The sequence below is a fragment of the Melozone crissalis genome, unplaced genomic scaffold, assembly GCF_028551555.1.
Source record: "Melozone crissalis strain CALT ecotype California unplaced genomic scaffold, PUWL_Pcris_2 ptg000106l_1, whole genome shotgun sequence".
Classification (NCBI taxonomy): domain Eukaryota; kingdom Metazoa; phylum Chordata; class Aves; order Passeriformes; family Passerellidae; genus Melozone; species Melozone crissalis.
This window is the reverse complement of record NW_026535883.1, coordinates 4,288,965-4,314,539: the sequence shown is the minus strand read 5'-3', so window position 1 is coordinate 4,314,539 and position 25,575 is coordinate 4,288,965. Positions and strand designations below refer to the sequence as shown.

Here is a 25,575-nt window from a genome sequence, read left to right as displayed (position 1 = left end):
CCCCCCCCAAACCAACATTCAAATAGTCAAGAGTGGCCCCGGGTAAGGGGATACCCAGCACATTTACATCCTTGCACCTGCCCTGTGCCCACAGCAGTGGCACCAAAATGCCCCCCCAGCAGCAGCAGCAGCAGCTCTATAAAGCTCCTGTTGCCATCCCTGACACTCCACCAAGAGCAGCCACTGACCTGCCTCAGGCTCTGCTGCCACAGCCCCCTTGGCCAGCACAGCTCTGCTCCCCGGCTCACACCATGGAAGCTTCTCCCTTTCCACAGCAATCCAATGTCACTTCATACGGGGCCACAACTGTGGCCATCATCACCCTGGAGGTGTTTGTGGGCATGTGCATCAATGCGTTCATCATTTGTGTGCTTTGCACTGCCTGGGTCCAAAAGAAAACCCTGAACCCTAATGAGAAGATCTTGCTGCTGCTGGGATGCTCCAGGATTTGGTATTTGTGCTTCACATGGATATATCGCTTCCTTTCAATGATTTATCCCCATATCCTTCATGTTCCAATCACACGTCAACTAATTAGATCTTTGGCAACCTTTTTTAATTATTCCAACTTGTGGGTCTCAGCCTGTCTTTGTGGTTTCTACTGCATAAAAATTGCCAATTTCAGGAACAGCTTTTTCATCCACCTGAAAGTAAAAGTGGACAGGATGGTGCCCTGGCTCTTGTTGGGCTCAGAGATTTTAGCCTTGGCTATTAGTATCTTTACATATGTCCTCAGTGAATCTCTGCAGATGAACAGCATCACTTCCACCAGTAAAGGAAATTTTTGGGAAGTAACTATCAGAAAGAATAAACATCTTTTCTCTTCTCATTTTCTTGCTGGCCTTCTGTTTGCTGCCTCATTCCTGGTGGCCATCTCTTCTGCTGTTTTCCTTCTCTTTTCTCTCTGGAGACACAAGCGCACGATGCAGACAAGCTCCATGAAGGACCTCAGCATGGTTGCCCACATCAGAGCCATGAAATCTGTCCTCTCCTTCTTAGTGATGCACAGCATCAACTTTGTATGTTTGCTCTTGACAATAATTTATGCCACAAAGAAAGAATGTATAATGAAACTCCTTATACACATGCATCTGTTTTCTTTTCCAGGTGTTCATTCACTTATTCTGATTTTCAGCAATCCCAAGCATGAAAAGGCACTGCTGAAGACTCTCTCCTGTGTGAAGTGTGAGGGTTTTATCAAATAGCATTTTTAATATTAGCTGGAGTCCATTCAAATCGTTGATCTGTTATAGGAGAAAACAAGTAATTTAATTTCTGATGCAGGTCTTCAGGCAGTGTAGATGATACAGGTGTTCACTCTTCAACATGCAAATTATTAAAACTTATTTGTATCTTTTGAGCTAAATTATTGTGAGCTAAATATGTTATTATCATATGTAGATTTAGCTAAATCTTTGAAAAATATTTTTATATCAACATAGTCATTTATCCCTGATGGTAGGAATGTTGCCTATGCCATTGTGTGGTCAAGGGATTAATGTGGGCATGAGAGTCTGCTGGTGAGGTGATGGATCATCAGGCAGAGCCCCTTTCCCTCTGCCTGGGCCCAGTGGAAGAGGGAGTGATGCTAATTGAGTGTTCAGCCCCTGCCCAAGACTCACAGCCTTTGCAATCCCAACCCTGGCTATCCCTCATCTCCACAGCAGCTGGCTGCCCACCCCCATTCACCATGGCAGCAAGGAGGTATTTTGACTGCAGCCTCACCTGCATTTCTCCCAAAAGGATCCATTTGGCATTTCAAATCCTCCCTGGCAGAGGATGGGAATATGACCCCACTCTGCAGACAGGACAACAGGATTGCTTTGCTATCCTCCCCAAAGCAGGGAACACCCCTTGGTTAAGATTTGCTCTTTTGATTGTGTCAGATTGTACCCTGGTGAAATTCTGTTCATAGGCCTACGTGGTGGTTAAGTTGAGCTTAAGAATTACCCATTGCTCTTTCTTATTTGCTTCTCTTTTCCTTAATATATTTAGAGCTAGTTTAGAGTGTATTTCCTAGTGGCAATTCCCAATTTGTATTTCTACAATAAAATGCATGAGTTGTGATTCTGTGACTCTGAAAGTTCTTATTGAACATGACAGGACTTACATGTTAAATATGCCAGAATCAGAAATTCAACTAAGATGCACTCATGCCTTTTGATCACTGAGGACCAGCAAGGGCTTTATTTTCTGCTAAATGTCTACACTCTAAATGGAAGAGAAAAATGTGCAAGACTGGAACACTAATTGGATGCAAAAAATGGAATAACAACACTGCAAACCTGCCACAAATGTTTTGGTATTCACAGAATGAAATGGCTGCAATGAAGAGATTTCTCTCTATTTTGGTTTAGCTTTCCTTCTGCTGTGGCCCTGTGCTGTGGCACATATTATGGGCTGTATGAGTGCCTGGCAGTGGCTGATAGCTGAGTGTGAACACGCTGAGCCCTGTCACTCCCCAGAGGTGGTCACTGAGCCACAAAGAGCGAGGCAGGAACGGCCCCGGGGAGCTCAGGGGCTGCAGAGCCCCCTGCCCACTGCAGCCCTGCGTGTCCTCTGTGCTCCACTGCCTGCAAGGACAGGATTGCCTGCTCTGTGGGACTGCTCTCCTGGCCTGCTCTCACCTGGAGATGAGCTTGGCTTTTCCCACTGCACTCTGGCTCAGTGAAACATCCAGACAACAGGCTTTGCTCTCAATTGGGGAAACACCTTGAGGAGTCAGGAGTGGAGAAGACAACTTGTGAAGAGCTGACTGCAGCCCCTATTTGACTTGCCCCTGTGCTGCTGTTAGGGAGGAGCTGGGGATGAAGGAGGGAGGCTGAGCCTCAGATGATAGGGGTATGGAGGGAGTGTGATCAAGTTTTCCATTTCTTCCTCATTATCTTGCTCTATTTTTTATATTTAAATGAATGAAATTCATTTTCCTGATATCAAATGCATTGTGTCCCTGACAGTAACTGGTGAGTGATCTCCCTGCTGTTATTACGAACCCTGAGTGTTCCCACCGTGTTTTTCATCCCTGCCCTTCCTGTGGGTGAGAGAGAAGGAAGAGCTCAGTGGAGTTCTGGCTGCTCCCTGAGAGCGACCCATCACAGCAGGTGAAACATGAAATAGTGCCAGGAAATACAAAACAGAACCTGAATTGGTCACTTCTATCAGCAGCTCAGGTCCAGAGGCAGATTGTAAGCATCTCTGCTGGACACATCTCACCGGGAAAAGGCCTTGAAAGGACAGAAACAGCCACAAAACCCCTCTTCCCCTGTGGCTGCTGCTCACGCACTTCATCATTTTATCTGATAATCCTGTCTAGTTTCACAGGAAAACCCTGGAGGGTCGATCTAATTCCCTACATCCAGTGCAACATCCATCCCTCCCAACCTCACATCCCACAAGACTCAGCAGGCAAAACCCAGCACATTGCACATGTTACCACAAAAAACACCACACACAGTCCCAGAAAACAACACTGCAGATCCATTCTTCCCTCCCCATGAAACCCCTGAGAATGTGACAGCCAGCACAGAATCCCGCTCCTGTGCACCAGCCCCACTCAGCTGGCAGTGCAGGGGACAGGGTGTCCATCAGCACAGCCACCCTGCACAGCCCATGGGCACAGATGCAGGATGTGCCCAGCCTGGAGAAGCTGACACATGAGAGGTGTCTGAACTCAATTGGAATGGCAGCCCAGTGCTGGAGCAGTATGGAAAACTGCTCTGGGTCACATTTCAAGTCTGTATGGTGGCCAATGAATGCAATTAGGAGCATGTGATATGAATATTCATGTAACATCCTGCTGGCTGTTCTATCCCACAGAAAACATGGCTGTCATCATTTGGAAGAGAGAAAATGCTGGGGGCTCATTTCCTGTAGCCATAGAGCTCTTGCTTGGGGTTTCATTTTTCTTGCTTCCACCATAGCATCAGATGAAATCTCCTGGGTTACTGTGGTCCTGAAATGTTATTTCATTTTAAGAAGGGAAACGAAATCTTGCTATTTCAAGGGGGATCAATTGGGCAAGCTTTGCTCCACAACCCTGCATCCAATGGCATCTGATGCCTTTTGATGGCTGTCAGTTTGATGAAGATTTTTTTTTTTTCAAGTATCCATGCCATGTCCCTCATATCTTCCCCTCAAAGTTGTGTCATGTGGGGGGATAGAATGTTAGAAAATAAAGATAGTGCAGAAGGTAATCTCACCCCAGAGGATTTGCAGCTGCACTAACTACCAAAGATTAGGAACAGGCCTGCCCTTAACAGGCCTGCTCAGGCTGCAGCTGCGACTAGCAAGGATGAGTGCTATAACAGAGTGGCTTAGCTGATTGTGAGGGGATCTGTTTTTTGTTGGCTGTTCTGTGAGGGAGAAAGAATCTATGCTGTGGGGAGCTGCCCATGAGAATTAGCCTAGAAAGTATGGAACTTCTGCAGTAATATAAAAATAGTTGGTGATCCTGTGGTGATTCGGGTAGAGGACTGCAGAGAGAACTGTAACGACATTATCCCATGGTGGTTGTGAAAAAAGGAATTAAATATTAAGTGACATCATCTTGAGGGGTTTTAGGAAAATGACTGCAGACCTAAGAGCACTAAGATGGTGGAGCTAGGCAGACCAGGAGCCTTGGAGCTAAGCAGACAAAGAGCCTAAAAACCTAGATGAGTCATAGCCAAGCAGACCTGGGAGCCTAGAAGTCTGGACAATGTATGAAATACCACCCCTAAGAAGAAGAGTGCTGGATATGAGGAGCGGACACTACACACTTTACTTATTTTGTGTGTTGGAGTGAGACCCACACCCCCTTCCAAGGTATGGCTGCAGTCCAGAGGGGACCCAGGGCGGTGCTGGGTTCCCTCTGAATGGCAGAGTGTGTGCAGCAGGACACAGGAGTGGCAAATGGCATGGCCACAGCAGCAGCCAGTGCCTCAGCAATGGCATGGCCCCTGAGGAGTACAGGGGGAGGTTTGCTAAGTCACTGCTACATGAGCACTGGAACAAAAGCAAAATGGAGCTCTGAGAGGCAGAGTCAGAGCTGCACAGACAACATGTAAGAGAAGCTCTCTAAAACTGTATAGTGGCCATTTCCGCAGTAACTCAATGTGATTCGGGATTGGGCTGTAGGGAGAGGCGCAGCCAGAGATGGAGCCCTGCGTAGCACTGAGAGCAGCAGGGGATGCTGCCTGGTCCTGACCTGGCAGATTCTGACATCTGGGGTACAGTGAGCCGCTGGGGACACAATGGGAAATAATATATCAAGTGAAGAACAGATTGTTTTATCTACATGGAAAACTGAGAGGCTTACAGTAACCAACTTATACAACAAAAAACTAAAAGGAAGAAGCAAATTATTAAAGCAGCAGTGGAAGCTGGGGACAGAGTAGCTCTACCATTCAATATGGTGTATGTTTTTGCTGGTAAAACACATGCATTTAGTGTGTGAATTACAACTCTTGATCTTTGATTAGGCATAAGTGTAAAAGTTTATATTCTGTAAGCATAAGTACACGACAGGTATTGGATTGATGTTGTTCCAGTTGTATAGCTATTGCTGAAATGAGGTAACTGTTGATTTGTTACTACCCTAATATATAGCCTTTAACTTATTCTTGTGGGTTGTCTTATAAGGTTGTACAGCTATTGATATTGTCTATATTCTAGAAGTGTATGTGTACGGGTTTCTGATGGTACGTAATGTAAGTTTGGGTAATGAATTGAGATCAGCGCACAGACACATTCCAAAGATAAATGGAAATTGCACAGAAGATGATTGTACTGGGTTTACTATCTTTTGCAAAGGGCCCTGCAAAACACAGTAAGCACAACATTAATCTATGAAAAGCCTTAGGGTGATGTTTGGGCTGTGAAAAGCAAAACTAAATCAGAACTTAGAAAGGTATGATCTTACTGTGGCATGTTGCCTGAACATCTGTACACTGTTAGTCCTAAGTGAGATATATGAATACTTTATAATAAAAATTTACTCAAACATATCTTTCTAGAGATGCTACAACTTTGTAATTAAAAGGAAAGGGGGAATTGTGGGGGGGATAGAATGTAAGAAAATGAAGATAGTGCTGCAGAAGGTAATCTTGCCCCTGAGGAGTTGCAGCTGTACTAACTACCAAAGCTTAGGAACAGGCCTGCCCTCGATAGGCAGCAGCTGTGACTAGTAAGGATGAGTGCTATAGAAGAGTGGGTTAGGTGGTTGATAAGAGATCTGTTTTTTGTTGGCTGTGCTGTGAGGAAGGAGTCAGTGCTGTGAGGAGTTGCCCATGAGAATGCACCAAGAAATTCTGAAACTTCTGAAATATGATAAAAAAAATCCCTACCTCATTGATTTTTTCACCTGCTTTTGCAACATCTGAGAGGTTAGTTTTGACATGTTTTGGTCCTTTGCACTGCACCTCATTTTCTCCCAGACCACTTTCTTGTAGTCACTAAAACTCCTAATTTTCTTTTTGATTTTCCATCAATTGCATTTTTTTGCATCATGCATCCATTTCAGAGTATTTGTAAGTCCTTTTCTCTTCCTGGGAGCTTTATGAATCAATTTTAGAAAGCTTTGGTCCATGTCCCTGCACTGAAGGGCAAGCCAGGCCTTTTGATGGCTTTCACTGTTGCAAAGATTGATTTTTGATAGTTTTTTTGGTTTTCAGTATCCATGCCATGTCCCTCATATCTTCCCCTCCAAGTTGTGTCTTCCTCCTTGACTTTTTCCCCAGCTTTTGCAACATCCATGAGCTTAGTTTTGGCATGTTTTGGTCCTTTGCACTGCAGTTGACTTCCTCACAGACCATTTTTTGAAGACACTAAATCTCCCAATTTTCAGGGTTTTTGGGGTTTTTTTCAGTTGCATTTCATTTGATCATATCTCCTTTCTGGAGTGTTTGTAAGCTTTTCTTTTCGGGTTGGCAAGATTCCGTTTCCCTTCCCAAAAGGAAATGTTATTTCCAAAGGAAATGTGCAAGGCCAAATGGGACAGGTCCTGTGCTAACCAAAAGTGCACGGTCAGTCCATGCCCTGCAGAGCTTAACACAACTTGCCTGGGAAAAACCTCACAGCTTCCAGGGTCTAAATTAATTTGGAAGCTTTAGGGCACTGCAGTGTGGGGGAAACTCAGCATGGAGCCATCTTTGAAAGCCTTCACTTTCCCAAGCAGATGAGATGGGAATGATGGCAAAGGGACTTGTCTCGATTTTTACCCTTTTACATCATATGCCCCAAATTAAACTTGTAAAGAAATCCAGCTTTGATTTCTTGCTCCCATCACCTGGCCCACTCTGGGGCTCATCAGTTTACACTTAAGGCAATGCCATTGGAAAAACCAACATGGATTTCAATGCCTGTGAAGCATCAAAACAAACTCCACTTCTCCAGAATCTGGGGTGAACGTTGCAGCACCCAGACTCTCAGACTGAAAAGGACACTGAGTGCCCTGACCTGCTGAGCACAGCCAGGGCTCTGCATGATGATCATAGTCAAAATAGGGACAGAAGAACCCATATCCTGAAGCCTGACACTGATCAAACAGGGATCAGTATCAAAATCACAACCCTTTCCACTGCAGAAAAACATCTCTGCTGTTTGTGTCACCCAGCACAGCCCCCCCAAACCAACATTCAAATAGTCAAGAATGACACTGGCCCCGGGTAAGGGGATACCCAGCACATTTACATCCCTGCACCTGCCCTGTGCCCACAGCAGCGGCACCAAAATCCCTGGAGTGCCTTTAGCTTAGGCATGGAATCCTGCTCCTCCATTTCACATCTGAAATTACAAGTCATGGATGTGAGGATGTTCACTGCTATGTTCAGCATTCAGGTAGAAAAGGGCTTGTGCCATGACACCCCTACCCACAGCACAAGGCAGAGAGCTTGAGTAAGTTGGTTTTGAGTAGGAAATGGGCCTGTCCTAGAAAGTAGTCAGCCCTTTAAGCTCAGCAACATACTTTTCTCTAAACAAATCAAAGTAGGAATCTATTCATAAGAGACAACATTGCAGAGGAAAAAGTACAGAGATCTTTTCCTGTTTAGAGAAGAAGGGCCCCAGAGCACTAATCCTTCACCTAACATAAATGAATGTTCTTTAACACTTTCCTTTAGGAAGGATTGTTTCTGACACCTAAGCTGAACAGGACATACTGCTAGCAAAATAAGCATGTCTCAAGATACAGCATGTCAAGGCTGTTTTCACGGGCAAGCAAAGAGAGTCAAAACACAGGACAAAGACAATATTTCTACATGTTAGGCAGTGGATGTGAGAAAGGAAGCAAAAAAAGTGAAGCAAATGCAGAGCTGTCTGAGAAACACTTGGTTTTTAGTACCCTTAACTTTCAAATAACTCAAGAACCTAAAGCAGGTGTCTAAAGATAAGTTATTCTGAGAACATATGTTTGCTTTCCTAGATATATATATAGGGGGTCTCTAGGATGCCTTTTAGGCACTGTTCTAGGCTCTAAGGTCTCCCTGGAGCTCTCTCTTCTCCAGGCTGAACAGCCCCAGCTCTCAGCCTGTCTCCACAGCAGAGGGACTCCAGCACCAGTTGCATTTTGTCCTCTCTGGAGGGCAGTGGAGGCACATTATTCCATTGGCTGCAGTTCTGGGAAAAACTTGGTGATGGGAAAAGCTGCTGCTCTTCCACTCTGGGAAGTACGGCAGGTGCCTTTTGGTCTCTTACTCCACATTGTATGAAGTGCCCAAAATTGCTGTGCATCAGTATTCCCACACCCAAGGGCAGATCCACCCTGGATTCCTAGACACAGGCACTACCTGGTGTCACTAAATGCAGATAATACCTTTTCTTAATCTGCTTCCATTGGTTTTAACTCCACTGTAACACAGAGAAACTCAGACAAAGAAATGTACTGCAATGTATGTCCTACAAAAACAAATGTCTCTTGAGCTGGAAAAACTGTCATATCAAACTGGCACCAAGCACATATTTATACAAAAAATACCCATGAAGCTTCCTAAATTTTAGGTGTCTATTTACTTTTGCAGGGCTTGAAATCAACACAAGACTCAACTTGTCAAATACCTACAGGTTCACAAATCCAGCTTTCAGATCTGAAATACACAGCAGAGAAAAACGAAAGCAGTTGCTCTGCTTTAAAAGTATTATAAATACTTGTAACTCTAGATAGAAAAAAATAATAAGTGTACATTAAAAATAGAAGCATATATAAACATATCTTTGTGAACGAAAGAGCAGAAGATGGTTAGCGAAATTCCCTGACTGGAGTAATTTTGGCAAAGGTCACATAAAGATAATATTTCATTAGATAAACTGATAATGCTGAGACAAAGAAGCAGGCTTTTGGACATTCAGGGCATTGTTCAGGTACCACTGGAAAATTTTATTGTGTGTTATAATGTAATCTGAAATGTTGTCAACTTGGAGCTCAGGGCCAGTAAAACAGGACAGATACATTTGATTTAAAAAGGAATTTACTATTTATTTTTAGTCCTGTATAATTCAAAACTTAAAATAGTGTCTAAAATCAGATGGCAGCAAAGATTATGCCCTGAACTACTTTACGTAGAAAATATCTACAGATTCCCTTGGCCTGTACTGAGGTCAGACTAGTAGGAAGAGAAAAGACACAAAGGGTAGAGTAGAACAACATGAATGTTTTTCAGAATATGATTCCATGAGTTAATTACTCATCTCACTGCCCTGGATGTGCTTTGCTCAGTGCAAACCCCACTCTGAGAGATCAACATTGGTGAAAAAGGGACAGAAGAACCCAGATCCTGAAGCCTGACACTGATCAAACAGGAAAAAGCAAAAACATCACAACACTCCCCATCGCAGAAAAACATCTCCGCTCTTTGTGACACCCGGCACAGCCCCCACAATGCAACATTCAAATAGTCAAGAGTGGCCCCGGGTAAGGGGATACCCAGCACATTTACATCCCTGCACCTGCCCTGTGCCCACAGCAGCCGCACCAAAATCCCCCCCAGCAGCAGCAGCAGCAGCAGCTCCATAAAGCTCCTCTTGCCATCCCTGACACTCCACCAAGAGCAGCCACTGACCTGCCTCAGGCTCTGCTGCCACAGCCCCCTTGGCCAGCACAGTTCAGCTCCCCAGTTCGCACCATGGAAGCTTCTCAACCTCCAGAGCAATCCAATGTCACTGCATATGGAGCCACAGCTGTGGCCATCATCACCCTGGAGGCATTTGCTGGCATGTGGATAAATGCTTTCATCGTTTGTGTGCTTTGCATTGCCTGGGTCAAAAAGAAAACCCTGAACTCTAATGAGAAGATCTTGCTGCTGCTGGGATGCTCCAGGATTTCCTACTTGTGCTTCTCATGGGTATCCCACTTCCTTTCAAAAATTTATCCCAACTATCTTTATGCTCACACTATAGTTCAACTACTTGCAATTTTTCAAACCTTTTCTAGTTATTCCAACTTGTGGGTCTCAGCCTGTCTTTGTGGTTTCTACTGCATAAAAATTGCCAATTTCAGGAACAGCTTTTTCATCCACCTGAAAGTAAAAGTTGACAGGATGGTGCCCTGGCTCTTGTTGGGCTCAGAGACTGTAGCCTTGGCTATGGGCATTGTTGTCTATGATCACATGGAAACTGCGCAGAGTAGCAACCTCACTTTCACCTGCCAAGAAAACTTTTGGGAAGCAAGAATCAAAATGGATAAACATTTTTTCTCCTCTTTTTTTCTCACTGGCTTTGGATATGCTGCCTCATTCCTGGCAGTCATCTTTTCTGCTGTTTTCCTTCTCTTTTCTCTCTGGAGACACAAGCGCACCATGCAGACAAGCTCCATGAAGGACCTCAGCATGGTTGCCCACATCAGAGCCATGAAATCTGTCCTCTCCTTCTTAGTAATGTACAGCATCAATTTTGTATGTTTGATCTTGACAATAATTTATACCATGAAGGATGAAACTACCATGACACTTCTTATATCCATATATCTGTGTGCTTTTCCAGGTGTTCATTCCCTTCTTCTAATTTTCAGCAATCCCAAGCTGGAAAAAACAATGCTGAAGACTCTCTCCTGTGTGAAGTGTGAGTTTTTCATCAAGTAGGAACTGTGATAATAGCTAGAGCCCATGCAAAATGTTCATCTTTTACTGTAGAAAAGAAGTAATTTAATTTCTGATGCAACACTACAGGCAGTGTAGATGATACAGATGTTCATGCTTCAACACCCAAGTTAAGAAAACTTAATTTGTATCTTTTGAGCTAAAATATTGTGAGTTAAATACATTATTCTCGTATGTAGATTTAGCTAAATGTTTGAGACATGTATTTTTTAACAAAGTAATTTAGCCCTGATGGTAGCAATAATGCCTATGCCATTGTGTGGTCAAGGGATTAATGTGGACATGAGAGTCTGCTGGTGGGGTGATGGATCATCAGGCAGAGCCCCTTTCCCTCTGCCTGGGCCCAGTGGGAGAGGGAGTGATGCTAATTGAGTGTTCAGCCCCTGCCCAAGACTCACAGCCTTTGCAATCCCAACCCTGGCTATCCCTCATCTCCACAGCAGCTGGCTGCCCCCCCACATTCACCATGGCAGCAAGGAGGTATTTTGACTGCAGCCTCACCTGCATTTCTCCCAAAAGGATCCATTTGGCATTTCAAATCCTGCCTGGCAGAGGATGGGAATATGACCCCACTCTGCAGACAGGACAGCAGGACTGCTTTGCTATCCTCCCCAAAGCAGGGAACACCCCTTGGTTAAGATTTGCTCTTTTGACTGTGTCAGATTGAATCCTGGTGAAATTCTGTTCATAGGCTCACCTGATGGTGAAGTTGAGCATAATGAATTACGAACTATTCTTCCTCATTTGCTTCTTTTTTCCTAAATATATTTAGAGCTAGTCCAGTGAGTACATTTCTAGTGGCAATTCCCAATTTGTATTTCTACAATAAAATGCATGAGTTGTGATTCTATGACTCTGAAAGTTCTTATTGAACATGACAGGACTTACATGTTGAATTTGCCAGAATCAGAAATGCAACTCAGATGCACCTATGCCGTTTGATCACTGAGGACCAGCAAGGGCTTTATTTTGTGCCAAATTTCTACACTCTATATGGAACAGAAAAATGTGCAAGACTGGAAAAAAAACTGGATGTAAAAAATGCAATAACAATGCTGCCAAGCAGCCACAAATGTTTTGGTATTCACAGAATGAAATGGCTGCAATGAAGAGGTTTCTCTCTATTTTGGTTTAGCTTTCCTTCTGCATGGCCCTGTGCTGTGGCACATATTATGGGCTGTATGAGTGCCTGGCAGTGGCTGATAGCTGAGTGTGAACACGCTGAGCCCTGTCACTCCCCAGAGGTGGTCACTGAGCCACAAAGAGCGAGGCAGGAACGGCCCCGGGGAGCTCAGGGGCTGCAGAGCCCCCTGCCCACTGCAGCCCTGCGTGTCCTCTGTGCCCCACTGCCTGCAAGGACAGGATTGCCTGCTCTGTGGGACTGCTCTCCTGGCCTGCTCTCACCTGGAGATGAGCTTGGCTTTTCCCACTGCACTCTGGCTCACTTACAGCCCCAGGAAGGTGGGTTTTGTGCAAGGTGCAGTGTGGAATGAAGCCACAGCTTCATCTCACAGTGACCCACAGGCAGATGTACAGGGTGCCTGGGCCAGGAGCTGCAGCTGGGGGCCTGTGGGGTCTCAACCAGGTGAGGTCAAGGCTGTCCCATGCTGGGAAAAGCCAATTCCAGGCACTCCAATGGTCCCAAAACCAGACATCGCCCATCTCATCAGCAACCACTGTGGCTCCTCTGGTAAAAGAGAAGTCCTGAAGGACTGCAGGCCATGAGAGGGAGCCATGCTGGAGCAGGAGAAAAATGAAGGAGACGTTTTATGAACTGCCAACTACATTCCCTGTCCTCCTATGCTCCTGAGGAGAGGAGGTGCTAGAGAATGTCTGAATGAATTAAATCGAGTCTGAGATTATTGGGTGGTGAAGATCAAATATTCTAGTTTTGTGCATGTTCTACATCATCCTACTCTGTTTCCAATAGGCAATAAATTAAACTGATTTTCCCTGTCTCAAGTCTGTTTTGTCTGTGAGAATAACTGCGGAGTTATTCCCCTGTCTTTGTCTTGACTCATGAACAGTTCCACCTTATTTGCCACCCCTGTCCTATTCCAGACTGAGAGTCATGGAAGGACTGAGTGGGGCTCTGAGAGCTGCCCAAGGACAGCTCCCCATGAGAGTGAAATGTGAAATAGTTCCAGTGGGGAGGAACACAATCAGTACAGACCGCTCAGGGAGCAGCTGCAATGGGAGGGAGCTGCAGGCTGTGGGGAAGTGCTGGGAGTCCCAAGCATGGTGCCAGGCCTTGCACTGCAAAGGGCACAGGGACCTGTGGCACCAGCCAGCTGACTGGACACTCAAGACACCCCAGTCATCATGTGCACAGACAGGAAGGACACAAAATCCCAGGGATCCAATAGTTTGGCTTACCTCCTCAGAGGCACCCAGCTTGAGCTGCCTCTGTGCTACTGTGCCATGACTAAAGTGCTTGAAAGATCCAGAGGCCTGAGCCTCCGCTATGGGAAAGCCAGTGCCAAGCTGGAGAGGAAACCTGGTCTGGCTGTGAGCATAGTGTGTGTAGGGAGTGGAGTGGGGCAGCTGCCCACGGTGAAGGGGCTTTGGTGCCTGCAGTGACAGTCTCTGGTGCTGGGGCGTGACTGTCAGAGGCCTCCTGGGTGGTGAGACAGGAAACTTTCCTTGACACCAGCATGAATAGAGCAGAACCTGAACTGGTCATTTCTTTTACCAGCTCACGCTCAGAGGGTCATTTTACCTGACACCCAGAGCCAGGTGTGCATTTCTCATCTCACCTGCAAAAAGCTTCCTCCCTGTGTCTGAACTGAGAGATGCAACCATTTAGGCCAGAGCAACCTCTCAAGCACTGCAGTATGACTTTTTCCAAAGGCCATACATACTAGCAGGCTGCCTCACCAAACTACCCAACTCTCCTTAGACAGCAACTGCCCAGAAACAAGCAAACAAATAATTAAAGGTACTTGATAACATGCCAATCCATCTTCTGGGGCTAGGAATCATTTGGATTTGAATTTATATTTCCATAACAAGTTCATGACACCTGCCCTGAGGAGATTTCACTTTCCTTTCAGGATTCTGAAACAATTATGGCCTTCTGCACATTGAAGGCCAGTTATAGATGGAATAGATTTTCTCAGAAGAAACTGAAAAACTAATAGCCTAACCAGTTAGCTAACCAAGGCTAATCCTCTTGCATTTCCTGTAATAAAGAATATTCTGGAGGGGGAAGATTTTCAGCCTACACCAAACTCAAATGGAAGCAATTTGGTCTGTGTGTCATGTCTCTCAGATCTTAGTACAGCTGTGTGTCCCTCCATATGCATAAAATCAGCAGTCTGATGCATTTTGATGTGCACAAGGACGTCCAAAAAATGCACATAAGCTGGTAGATACAATGCCCTGCAGAATCCTTCCCATTCTTCAGTGGTGCCAGAGGGCATGGATTTGAACAAAAAGCAGACTCCTGTCTTTCAAGCACCTGATCCAAAGTTTCTTGATCTGAAAAGCCAGCACTGGAGATTCTGATTTTTATACACCTCTATGTTTTTTAAGGCACCATATTCCTCACACTGAGCTCATTCCATGCCACAGTCACAGTGTGATCCTATTGTAATATTTTATCCTGGTTCTGACCAGGACAGGGTTAATTCTTGCCAGGGTAATTTTTTTTGTTAATTTTTTTATCATCTCCAGGTAGATGATACAGATTTTCAGGAGAGGGTTCAGTTCAGATGATACAGCAGTCAGGTCACGGCAGGGCCAGGACTCAGGGGTTATTCTATGCCACCTCAATGACAGGGGGCAAGAGAAAAGCTCTGTCTTTCAGATCAAACAGGGATCAGTCTCAAAATCAAAACACTCTCCACCGCAGAAAACATCTCCACTCTTTGTGACACCCAGCACAGCCCCCACAAACCAACATTCAAACAGTCAAGAGTGACACTGGCCCCGGGTAAGGGGATACCCAGCACATTTACATCCCTGCACCTGCCCTGTGCCCACAGCAGCCACACCAAGTTCTCCCAGCAGCAGCAGCAGCAGCAGCTCTATAAAGCTCCTCTTGCCATCCCTGACACTCCACCAAGAGCAGCCACTGACCTGCCTCAGGCTCTGCTGCCACAGCCCCCTTGGCCAGCACAGCTCTGCTCCCCGGCTCACACCATGGAAGCTTCTCACCCTCCACAGCAATTTAATGTCACTGCATATGGAGCCACAACTGTGGCCATCATCACTATCTTGGTTTGAAAAGACAGGTATCAGCTAAGGAAGTCAGGAGCCTCTCTTGAAATGGAAAATGTAAACCCTCTCTCTCACACTTATTATCATTTTGAAATTAAGAGGCTCTCAGGAAAAGATAGGGGAATAGGAATACCAGTTCTTTACTAGGAAAATTAAAAATACAAATGGAAGGTACAAAAAAACCTACTCACAGAGTCAGAACATGACCTGACATCTTGTGGGGCAGGGTGTTGGTAGCAGACTGGTGGAATAGTGGCTGCAGCCCTCCTGCAGTGACAGGTGTGGTTCTGTTGAAGCAGTGGTGCTGTAGAAGGGTGTAGTTTTCTTCTGAAGGTGCAGTGATGATGTAGATGGGCCTTGTCTTCCACTGGGAATCCAGTGGGAAAAGGCTGCCTCTGGTGTCCCAAATGTCAGATTATATCCAGGTAGGAATGCTTGGCTCCTCCCCCTGGTTGGAGCATCTCTGAGTTCAATTCTTGTCAATAACAAATTTATTTAGATCTGGTACATGGCCTGGATGCAAAGGGGCAGTAAGGGCACTGCAAACTTTTCTCAAACCCTTTGGTATTTAGTGATTAAAAAAGGACTTAACTCAGCATCAGGTTTATTTGTGTTTGGGTTTATATTTCTTTCTGCTGTGTCTCTGTTTTTTTGCAATATTATCACTTGTAACACTGGGTAGGATGGGTGCAACTTGAAAGACTGCAGCCTATAGTGACTCCATGTCAGAGCTGCCTGATCCTGAAGGACTGCAGCCCACGGATGGGAGTCCCACTTGAGCATGGAGGAAAGTGAGGAGGAAGGAATGGAAAACTTTTTATGGACTGACTGCAGCCCTCATTCCCTGTCCCCGCACAATATTGTGGCAGAGGAGGTGGAGAAGCCAGGAAAGGAAGAGAGAATTTTGATTTGTGAAGATGAAGAGGAGAAGGGAAAGGGTTCTAGTTTTATGTTTGTTGCTCAGTATGCTATTCTATTATCAGTAGGCAATAAAATAAATTCATTTTTCTCAACTCAAGTCTGTTTTCTCCATGACAGTAGCACCTTCTATTCTCCCCTTGGCCTATTGGAGAACAAGAATAAAGGAGCAGCTAGGTGGGGGCATGGCACCCACCCAAGCTCAACAAACCCCAGCACATTCTCTGAACACAAAATAATTCCTGCATGAACAGAGCTGAATCTGCTTTGTTCATTTCTGTCACTAGCTTGGGCACAGAGGGACAGTTTTTCCTGTGCCTGGTGCTAGTGGTGCATTTTCCACCCATTCTTGTCAGGGTCTGTTTGGCCTCCTGTTCTCCCAAGAGGAAAGTATCTGCCAGAGGTGGAGACCAAATATCTGGGACCTCCCTCAGACAAGGGAGGAGCTAAAGCCCAAGATGTTTTGGACACAGCATTCCCCTGAGCAGAGTCATAAAAGGAGCTGGGGGCACTGCTAAAAACAAAGCAGTGCTCCAACACTCTTGGAAAGAGTGAGAATGAAGAGAAATGAAAGAAGTGATGAGCACCTGTTCCCTTTTGCTGGGCCAGGAATGGGAGTTACAGCCTGTTCAACCCATGTGTCCAAAGAAAGCCGAACATCAACATCTCCCCTTCCGCCTGAAGGAGCAACTACAGCCCTGTTACAAAATGAGTGCTTGAGATCACTTCAAAAATCACTGGCAGGGGCATCAGTAAAAAACAGATTTAATAATAAGCAAGAGCATGATGAAGTTTGCTGGCAAGATTCACTCTACTACTTTACTAGATAGTTAAAGCACACCAAGGGAGAAAAACAGGAAAAAAACCGCCATCAATCAAAACAGAAATGAACCAAGGACTATCTCTGTGTGTTTGTGTGTGTGTGAGTGTGTGTGAGTGCGTGTGTGTGTGTTTAGGTGTGTGCGACAAAATGGTAGAAAGGGCAAGGATAAAAAAGGATAAGAGAGGCCTAAAGGTTAACAACACTCAAAGGTACTTAACTTTCTTCTTAAATTTAACAATTTAGCAAAGGAATAACACTTAACAGCATTTAACTTAGCTTTTAGCTTATATTAAAGTTACTTACAGGCCTAACTTACATAAATATCTAAGATACTTCAACATCTAAGAGGAGAATTTCTCCCATATTTGTCAAAGCATATCAACATGTGTATACACGCAGACAGAGTCATTGCAAGGTACCTCTGAAAAATTCCCCTCAAAGACAGTGAAATATTTGCTTTGGATGTCTTTCATCTCATCACCAGGCCAAGAGTTTAGCCTCGAGGAGTGGGGGATCTGCCCAGGATCGAGTTTTTGGTCAGGGATTCTCTGAGCACAGCAAACTTGAGAGTTCCCAGCTATGTGAGGCCTCACTGGTCACGGCACACTAGGAGAGCTCAAAGGGTCTCATTTTGGACCTTCGTTTTTGTTTATAGGGCTGCAAGAATGTGGGCTTTAGTCATAACAATGTTTCACCCTGGCTGCACTTCAGTTCCACACTCCTCCTTTGAAAGTGTGAGAACCAGGATGTTCTGCCATTCAGGCAAAAGAAGTGATTTCTTAGGCTGTTCATACAAAAAGCCCAGGATCTCATTAGGCAGCAGCAGTTCCTGAGAGCAGACAGTAGCTCTGATAAGCTCAAGAGGAGCTGGGCCCAGGTGCTGCTCATCAAGGCCGAGGCCTAAGGAGCATTTCTCAGCTCACAGCCTGGAAAAGGGAGGGGGAAGCACCACCTCAACCCCACTACCAAACAAAGAGAGAGGCACCACCAGAGGCTACCAAAGAGACACAACACACTACTGCTTCCCTCTTTTAGTTCCATTATTCTTTGGAGCAGAGGTTGTGCAGTTCTCCAGAAAACATGGCAGGTTTCTCTCACGCTCTTCTTTTTGGAATTCCCAGTCTTCATCTCTCTGGTGTAAGGGGGATTCCTCTGTAGCAGTTCCTGCCTTCCACCTGTACAGCACAGACACAGCTGCACACACAGGGGCCCATCTGGGGGGTCAGGGGTTGTGTCTCAGTCTGGCCAAAACCCTGATGCCACCAACACTTGAGGAAGACCACAGTGTGTCCAGCATGGTGCAGCCCCAACCTCCTCTCAAAGGGAGCTGCCGGGCCCCAGCACTGCCTGCATCCAGACATGGACATTCCAAGTGTAAATCTTGCACAAGAGAAGACCAACCCTTTCCTCCTCCTGCAGGGCTCTGATTTTGTAGGCACTCAGGGTTTATGGAGCTCTCTCCACAAGACCATCGAATATCAGGAAAAATCCTTTTTCTTTAATACAGCAGCTCTGTCCCATCAGTGCAATGCTGTGCTGGTGGAGAGCATGGAGCAAAGTCACAGGTTTGACACAGATGCACTGGTGCACCATGTCAGGTTTATATAATTTTTTTTTGGAGAATTTAAAACAGTGCCAAAATTAGGTGAAAACAAGAAGGGAGGATGCTCTGAATTATTTTACTTGCAAAATTTCTGCATTTCCTCCCAGCTTGTAGTGAGCTGGGACTGTTAAGAAGAGCTAAGGCAGGAAGGGTGCAGGAGATCAGCATGCAGGTTCTTGAGATTAGGATTTCCTGACCTCATTATCTGGATGGAGATCTCAGCCAGATTCACTGATATCAGTTCAGTCTGCCACTCCTCAGCATCTGGGTTATCACCAGGGCACATTGGGAACATCAGCTGGGGCAGAGCTGCACTGTTCGGGCTGGTCAGCAGTAACACAGCCATAACTCAATTGAAAATGGTACATAAGCAGCCTGGAGATCTGGAAAAAGCAGGCTTTATCTAAGGCAAGTCATACAGGGATTCTACAACAAAAAAAATCTTATTTCCCAGGCTGTCACCTGGGACAGGGGCAATGGGAAATTTTCCTCTGTGGCAACTGTTTCTCAGAGCATTCTTCTCCAGTTGGTAAGGACATAAACATAACATTGTGCATTAGAGTTGATACACAGCAGTAATGGAATGCGCCAGAATTTAGGCAACCATTCACCTAACTAGCTAGCTAACTAAAGCTAATCATCTGGGATTCCCCATGTCATAAAGGGAGAAAGAAACAGATTCTGGAGAGGAAAGCAGCTCTGCCTGAACAAGCACAGATGGTACCAATTCATTATTTGTATGACGTGACTCAGATGCCAATACAGCTGTGTGTCTATCCAGACGCACAAAAACAGGAGTCTTGTGCCATTTGAGATGCACAAGGACATCCAAAATATGCTCATGGGTGGGAGATACAAAGTGTTGGATAACCCTTCCTCTTCTCAAAATATACTGGAGGGAGTGGATTTGAACCAGCAGGAAACACCTGCATGTCAAGCACCTGATCCGTATCTTCATGCTTGAAAATTCAGCATTGGAGACACTGATTTTATGGCATTATTTTTCTAAGGTGAAATATTCCCCACACAGAGTTGAGGCCAGGTCCCAGCCATGATATTGTGTTGCAATTTAATTTCCTTAATTAAAATGTTCATTTAATATCCCTGTACAAGATCATTCCCAGCACAGACAGTTCATATTCACATTACTGTTTTCATAGAAATAACTTCCATACACCTCCCGAACATATGGGAAAAGGGAAGGGAAGGGAAGGGAAGGGGAGGGGAGGGAAGGGGAGGGAAGGGGAGGGAAGGGGAGAGGAGGGGAGGGAAGGGGGAGGGAAGGGAAGGGAGGGAAGGGAGGGAGGGAAGGGAGGGAGGGAGGAAGGAAGGAAGGAAGGAAGGAAGGAAGGAAGGAAGGAAGGAAGGAAGGAAGGAAGGAAGGAAATTTCCTCTCCTATACCATGTTTTTCTTCTATCATCAAAACCGTAGAGGAAACCCACACCAAAGCATAACTCAGACAATAGGAATATCAGGAAATTAAAATTCCCTCAAGCCAATGCTTTGCCCTCCATCAATATAAAAAAAAAATAACAAAATAAAGAATAGTTTTGAATGAATACATCCAAAACAGAATTCTTTATTGGAGGTTACCAAGAGACAGAAAAACCCAGATCCTGAAGCCTGACACTGATCAAACAGGGATCAGTATCAAAATCAAAACACCACAGAAAAACATCTCCACCACAGAAAAACATCTCCACCACAGAAAAACATCTCTGCTCTTTGTGACACACAGCACAGCCCCCACAAACCAACATTCAAATAGTCAAGAGTGACACTGGCCCCAGGTAAGAGGATACCCAGCACATTTACATCCCTGCACCTGCCCTGTGCCCACAGCAGCCACACCAAAATCCCCCCCAGCAGCAGCTGCAGCAGCAGCTCCATAAAGCTCCTGTTGCCATCCCTGACACTCCACCAAGAGCAGCCACTGACCTGCCTCAGGCTCTGCTGCCACAGCCCCCTTGGCCAGCACAGCTCTGCTCCCCGGCTCACACCATGGAAGCTTGTCACCCTTCACGGCAACCCAAGGTTACTTCATATGGGGCCATGGCTTTGGCCATCACCACCCTGGAGGCATTTCCTGGCATGTGGATAAATGCCTTCCTCGTTTGTGTGCTTTGTATTGCCTGGGTCAAAAAGAAAACCCTGAACTCTAATGAGAAGATCTTGCTGCTGCTGGGATGCTCCAGGTTTTGGTATTTGTGCTTCTCATGGGTATATGGCTCCCTTTCAATAACTTATCCCAATTACATTTTTGTTCAACCCACATTTCAACTAATTGTACTTTTTCAAAGCTTTTCTAATTGTTCCAACTTGTGGGTTTCTGCCTGTCTTTGTGTTTTTTATTGTATAAAAATTTCCACTTTCAGGAACAGCTTCTTCATCTACCTGAAAGTAAAAACAGACAGGATTGTGCCTTGGCTTTTGTTGGCATCTTTGCTTTCAGCCTTGGCTATCGGCATAATTGCCTATGACATCGCTGTTACAGACTCAGTATCAACCACAATTCCTCTGGGCAAGGAAATTTTTCAAAAGTTAGTGACAAAATGGGTGAAAATTTTTTCCAGATATATTTTATCTATGGCTTGGGATTTGTCACATCTTTCACTGTAGTCATCTCTTCTGCCCTTCTCCTTCTCTTTTCTCTCTGGAGACACAAATGCAAGATGCAGAAAAACTCCATGAACAGCCTCAGCATGGATGCCCACATCAAAGCCATGAAATCTATTCTCTCCTTTTTTATAATGTATAGTATTAACTTTATATTTTTGATTCTGTCACTAATTCCTTCAACAAAGGAAGAAAAATATGTAGCACTTCTTAGTTTAATATTTCTGTACGCTTTTCCAGGTGTTCATTCCCTTATTGTGATTTTCAGCAATCCCAAACTGGAAAAGACACTGATAAGGATTATATCCTGTGTCTAGTGCCAGGATTGCATGAAGTAGGAAGTGTAATAAAAGCTTGAGCCCACACAAAATCTTGATATTTCATTATAAGACAGAAGTCAATTTATCTCTAGGGCAGCTCTCTGGGCAGTGGAGGTGATACAGATGTTCTTTCTTTAGCACTGAAGTTAAGAATAAATATTTCAAATTCTTTGAGTCAAATAAGTATGAATTAGATTATTGCTAGTACTTCATTTTGGTAATTCTTTGAGTTCAATTCTTGTCAATAACAAATTCATTTAGATCTGGTATGTGGGCTGGTTACAAAGGGGCAATAATTGTATTGCAAATCTTCCTCAACCACTTTGGCAATTGCTGATTGAAAAATGTCTGTACTCAGCATCAGGTTTATTTGTGTTTGGGTTTATATTTCTTTCTGCTGTGTCTCTGTTTTTTGCAATATTATGACTTGTAACACTGGGTGGGGTGGCTGTATCTTGAAGAACTTGCAGTCTGAGGAGCGCCCATATTGGAGACATCTGATCCTGAAGGACTGCAGACCTCAGATGGGGTCCCCACTCTAGCAGGGAAGACAGAGTGAAGAGGAAGGGGTGGAAGAGAAACCTTTTTATGGACTGACTGCAACGCCTATTCAATGTCACCCTGCACCATGTCGGGGAGGAGGTGGAGAAGCTGGGAATGAAAGAGTGAATTTTGAGCTGTGATGAAGAAGGGTGGAAGGACAGTTCTCTAGTTTTGTGCTTACTCCTCACCATCCTACTCTATATTCAAACAGCAATAAATTATGTTAATATTTTGAAATTTGAGTCTGTTTTCTCCATGACAGTAACTGGTGAGTGATCTCCCCATCTTTATCTCAACCCATGAGCTTTTCATCTTCTATTTTCCCTCTTGAACTGTTGCAGAGCAAGAGTGAAAAAGAGGCCAGATGGAGGGTCTGGTGGGTGTCCAAGTTTAACAATCCACAGCAGGTCATGTAAAATTAAATAATTCCAACATCAACAGAACAGAATCTAACTGTTAATTTCTTTCACCAGCTCTGGCTCAGAGGGACAATTTACTGCATACTCAGTGCCAGGTGTGTATTTTTCATATTATCACCTTCAAAAAGATTTGGCTCCTGTTCATGAAATGAGAGAAACAACATTTTAAACCACAGTAACATCTTAATCACAACAATATTTCCTTTTCCCAAGACCTCACAGTCTCCACAGAGGGTGGCAGATACAAAGTCTTGGTGAATCTCTCCCCTTCTCCAATGACACTGGAGGGGATGGCTTTGAACTAAAAGCAGACCCTGGGTTTTAAAGACCAAATCCACACATTCCATGCATTGAAAATCTGGTATTTGAGATACTGATTTTATATTGTTTTGTTTTCAAAAGGCCAGATTACCCATGCAGAGCTGAGCCCAAAATTCAGCCATGCGTGGTCCTGCACAGTCCCAGCACAGACAGTTCAACTATATACAAGTTGTAATAGAAATAACTTCTATTTACAAAGACATGGAGAGGAGAAGAAAGAAGCAATCAAGCAAGCAAATAAACAAGGAAAAAAACCCCAACAACCCCACAGAGTGTTTTCTATTAATTCAGAAAAAGAGGAGGAAACTCACATCAAAGCCTTAAGCAGAGAACAGGCATTATCAGGAAATCAAAAATTCCCTCAAGGCATATAGTCTGCCCATCATAAATGTAAAAAAAAATACAAAATAAATAACATTTTCAAATGAATGCAATCAAAAATAAAATTGGACATAGTAGGTGACAAAGGAATAGAAGAACTCAGATCCTCAAGCCTGACACTGATCAAACAGGGATCAGTCTCAAAATGAAAACACCGCAGAAAAACATCTCTGCTCTTTGTGCCACCCAGCACAGCCCCCCCAAACCAACATTCAAATAGTCAAGAGTGGCTCCGGGTAAGGGGATACCCAGCACATTTACATCCCTGCACCTGCCCTGTGCCCACAGCAGCCGCACCAAAATCCCCCCCAGCAGCAGCTGCAGCAGCAGCTCTATAAAGCTCCTGTTGCCATCCCTGACACTCCACCAAGAGCAGCCACTGACCTGCCTCAGGCTCTGCTGCCACAGCCCCCTTGGCCAGCACAGCTCTGCTCCCCGGCTCACACCATGGAATCTTGTCACCCTCGACAGCAATCCAATGTCACTTCATATGGGGTCTTGAATGTGTCCATCATCACCTTGGAGGCATTTGCTGGCATGTGGATAAATGCTTTCATCGTTTGTGTGCTTTGCATTGCCTGTGTCAAAAAGAAAACTTTGAACTCTAATGAGAAGATCTTGCTGCTGCTGGGATGCTCCAGGTTTTGGTATTTGTGCATTGCCTGGATATATAAATTTCTTTCCTTTATTTATCCCAATTACCTTTATGTTCAAACCATACTTCAACTAGCTGTATTTTTTCAAGCCTTTTTTAATCATTGCAACTTGTGGTTTTCAGCCTCTCTTTGTGGTTTTTATTGTATAAAAATTGCCACTTTCAGGAACAGGTTCTTCATCTACCTGAAATTAAAAATTGACAGGATGGTGCCCTGGCTCTTGTTCGGATCAGGGATTTTAGCTTTGGCTGTCGGCATTGTTGCCTATGATGTCGCTGATACACCGCACTGCAACAGCAATTCCACAAGACAAGGAAACTTTGGGACAGCAAATATCAAAATGGATAAACATTTTTTCCCTTCTTTTTTTCTCGCTGGCTTTGAATATGCTGCTTCATTCCTGGCAGTCATCTTTTCTGCTGTTTTCCTTCTCTTTTCTCTCTGGAGACACAAGCGCACGATGCAGACCAACTCCATGAAGGACCTCAGCATGGATGCCCACATCAGAGCCATGAAATCTATTTTCTCCTTCTTAGTGGTGTACAGCATCAACTTTGTATGTTTGGTCTTAAATATGGTTTATGTCACAAAGAAGTTAAATCATATGACATTTCTCATTTTAGTATTTCAGTACATTTTTCCGGGTCTTCACTCCCTTATTCTGGTTTTCAGCAACCCCAAATTAGAAAAGGCACTGCTAAAGATTCTTCCCTTAGAAATAAGTGTAAAACGCAAGGTTCGCATGAGTTAGGAACTATAATAAAATCTGGAGCTCATGCAAAATGGTAATACTACATTATAGAAAACAAGTAGTTTAATCTCTAGTGCAACTTTCCAAGCATTGTACATGATACAAATGTTCTCATCACTGATATTAAAAATATATAATTCAAATACTATGAACTAAATTAATGTGACTTACACCATATTTTTTCAATTATAATTTCATGTAGATAATTATTTGAGTTTAATTATTGTCAGTAACAAAGTTATTTATATCTGGTACAGGGGCTGGCCGTAAAAGGGTAGTTAAAATACTGCAAACTGGCCACCAAATGCTCTGGCATTTTCTGATGGAAACAACTGAAATCAACTGCAGGGTTTCTCTGTATTTTGGTTTACCTTTCCTTCTGTGTGATATATTATGGGCTGTATGAGTGCCTGGCAGTGGCTGATAGCTGAGTGTGAACACGCTGAGCCCTGTCACTCCCCAGAGGTGGTCACTGAGCCACAAAGAGCGAGGCAGGAACGGCCCCGGGGAGCTCAGGGGCTGCAGAGCCCCCTGCCCACTGCAGCCCTGCGTGTCCTCTGTGCCCCACTGCCTGCAAGGACAGGATTGCCTGCTCTGTGGGACTGCTCTCCTGGCCTGCTCTCACCTGGAGATGAGCTTGGCTTTTCCCACTGCACTCTGGCTCAGTGAAACACCCAAGTTTTGTTCTGGATCAGGGAAACAGCATGAAAAGGGAGTGGAGGAGACAACTCACTGTGAACTGACTGCAATTTCATTTTCCTTCCCCCTGTGCTGCTGTGGAGGAGGAGGTGGAGGAGCTGGAGATGAAGGAGGGAAGTTGAGCTTCAGATGAAAGCGTGGAGGCGGCGGGTTCTAGTTTGTGTTTATTTCTCATCATCCTATTGTACTTTTAGTAGGTAAATAAATTCATTTTGTGCACATCAAGTCTGTTTCATC

The 25,575-nt window shown here is 44.6% G+C and overlaps 4 protein-coding genes across 4 annotated transcripts; all 4 read left to right on the top strand.

Annotated features, from left to right (window-relative positions):
- Nucleotides 1-251: 251 nt before the first annotated feature.
- On the top strand, nucleotides 252-1,205 carry LOC128947498 (taste receptor type 2 member 7-like). The gene has a single exon (XM_054291770.1). It carries the CDS (start codon nucleotides 252-254, stop codon nucleotides 1,203-1,205), a length of 954 nt encoding a protein of 317 aa, XP_054147745.1.
- An 8,889-nt stretch (nucleotides 1,206-10,094) lies between these two features.
- Nucleotides 10,095-11,048, top strand: LOC128947494 (taste receptor type 2 member 9-like). Its single transcript, XM_054291765.1, has one exon. The coding sequence runs from the start codon at nucleotides 10,095-10,097 to the stop codon at nucleotides 11,046-11,048; it is 954 nt and encodes a 317-aa protein (XP_054147740.1).
- Nucleotides 11,049-20,633: 9,585 nt separating this feature from the next.
- On the top strand, nucleotides 20,634-21,565 carry LOC128947452 (taste receptor type 2 member 13-like). Its single transcript, XM_054291712.1, is given in 2 exon segments — nucleotides 20,634-21,128; nucleotides 21,131-21,565. Coding segments are annotated over 2 exon segments (930 nt in total).
- A 2,114-nt stretch (nucleotides 21,566-23,679) lies between these two features.
- LOC128947497 (taste receptor type 2 member 40-like) lies at nucleotides 23,680-24,639 on the top strand. Its single transcript, XM_054291769.1, has one exon. It carries the CDS (start codon nucleotides 23,680-23,682, stop codon nucleotides 24,637-24,639), a length of 960 nt encoding a protein of 319 aa, XP_054147744.1.
- Nucleotides 24,640-25,575: the final 936 nt, after the last annotated feature.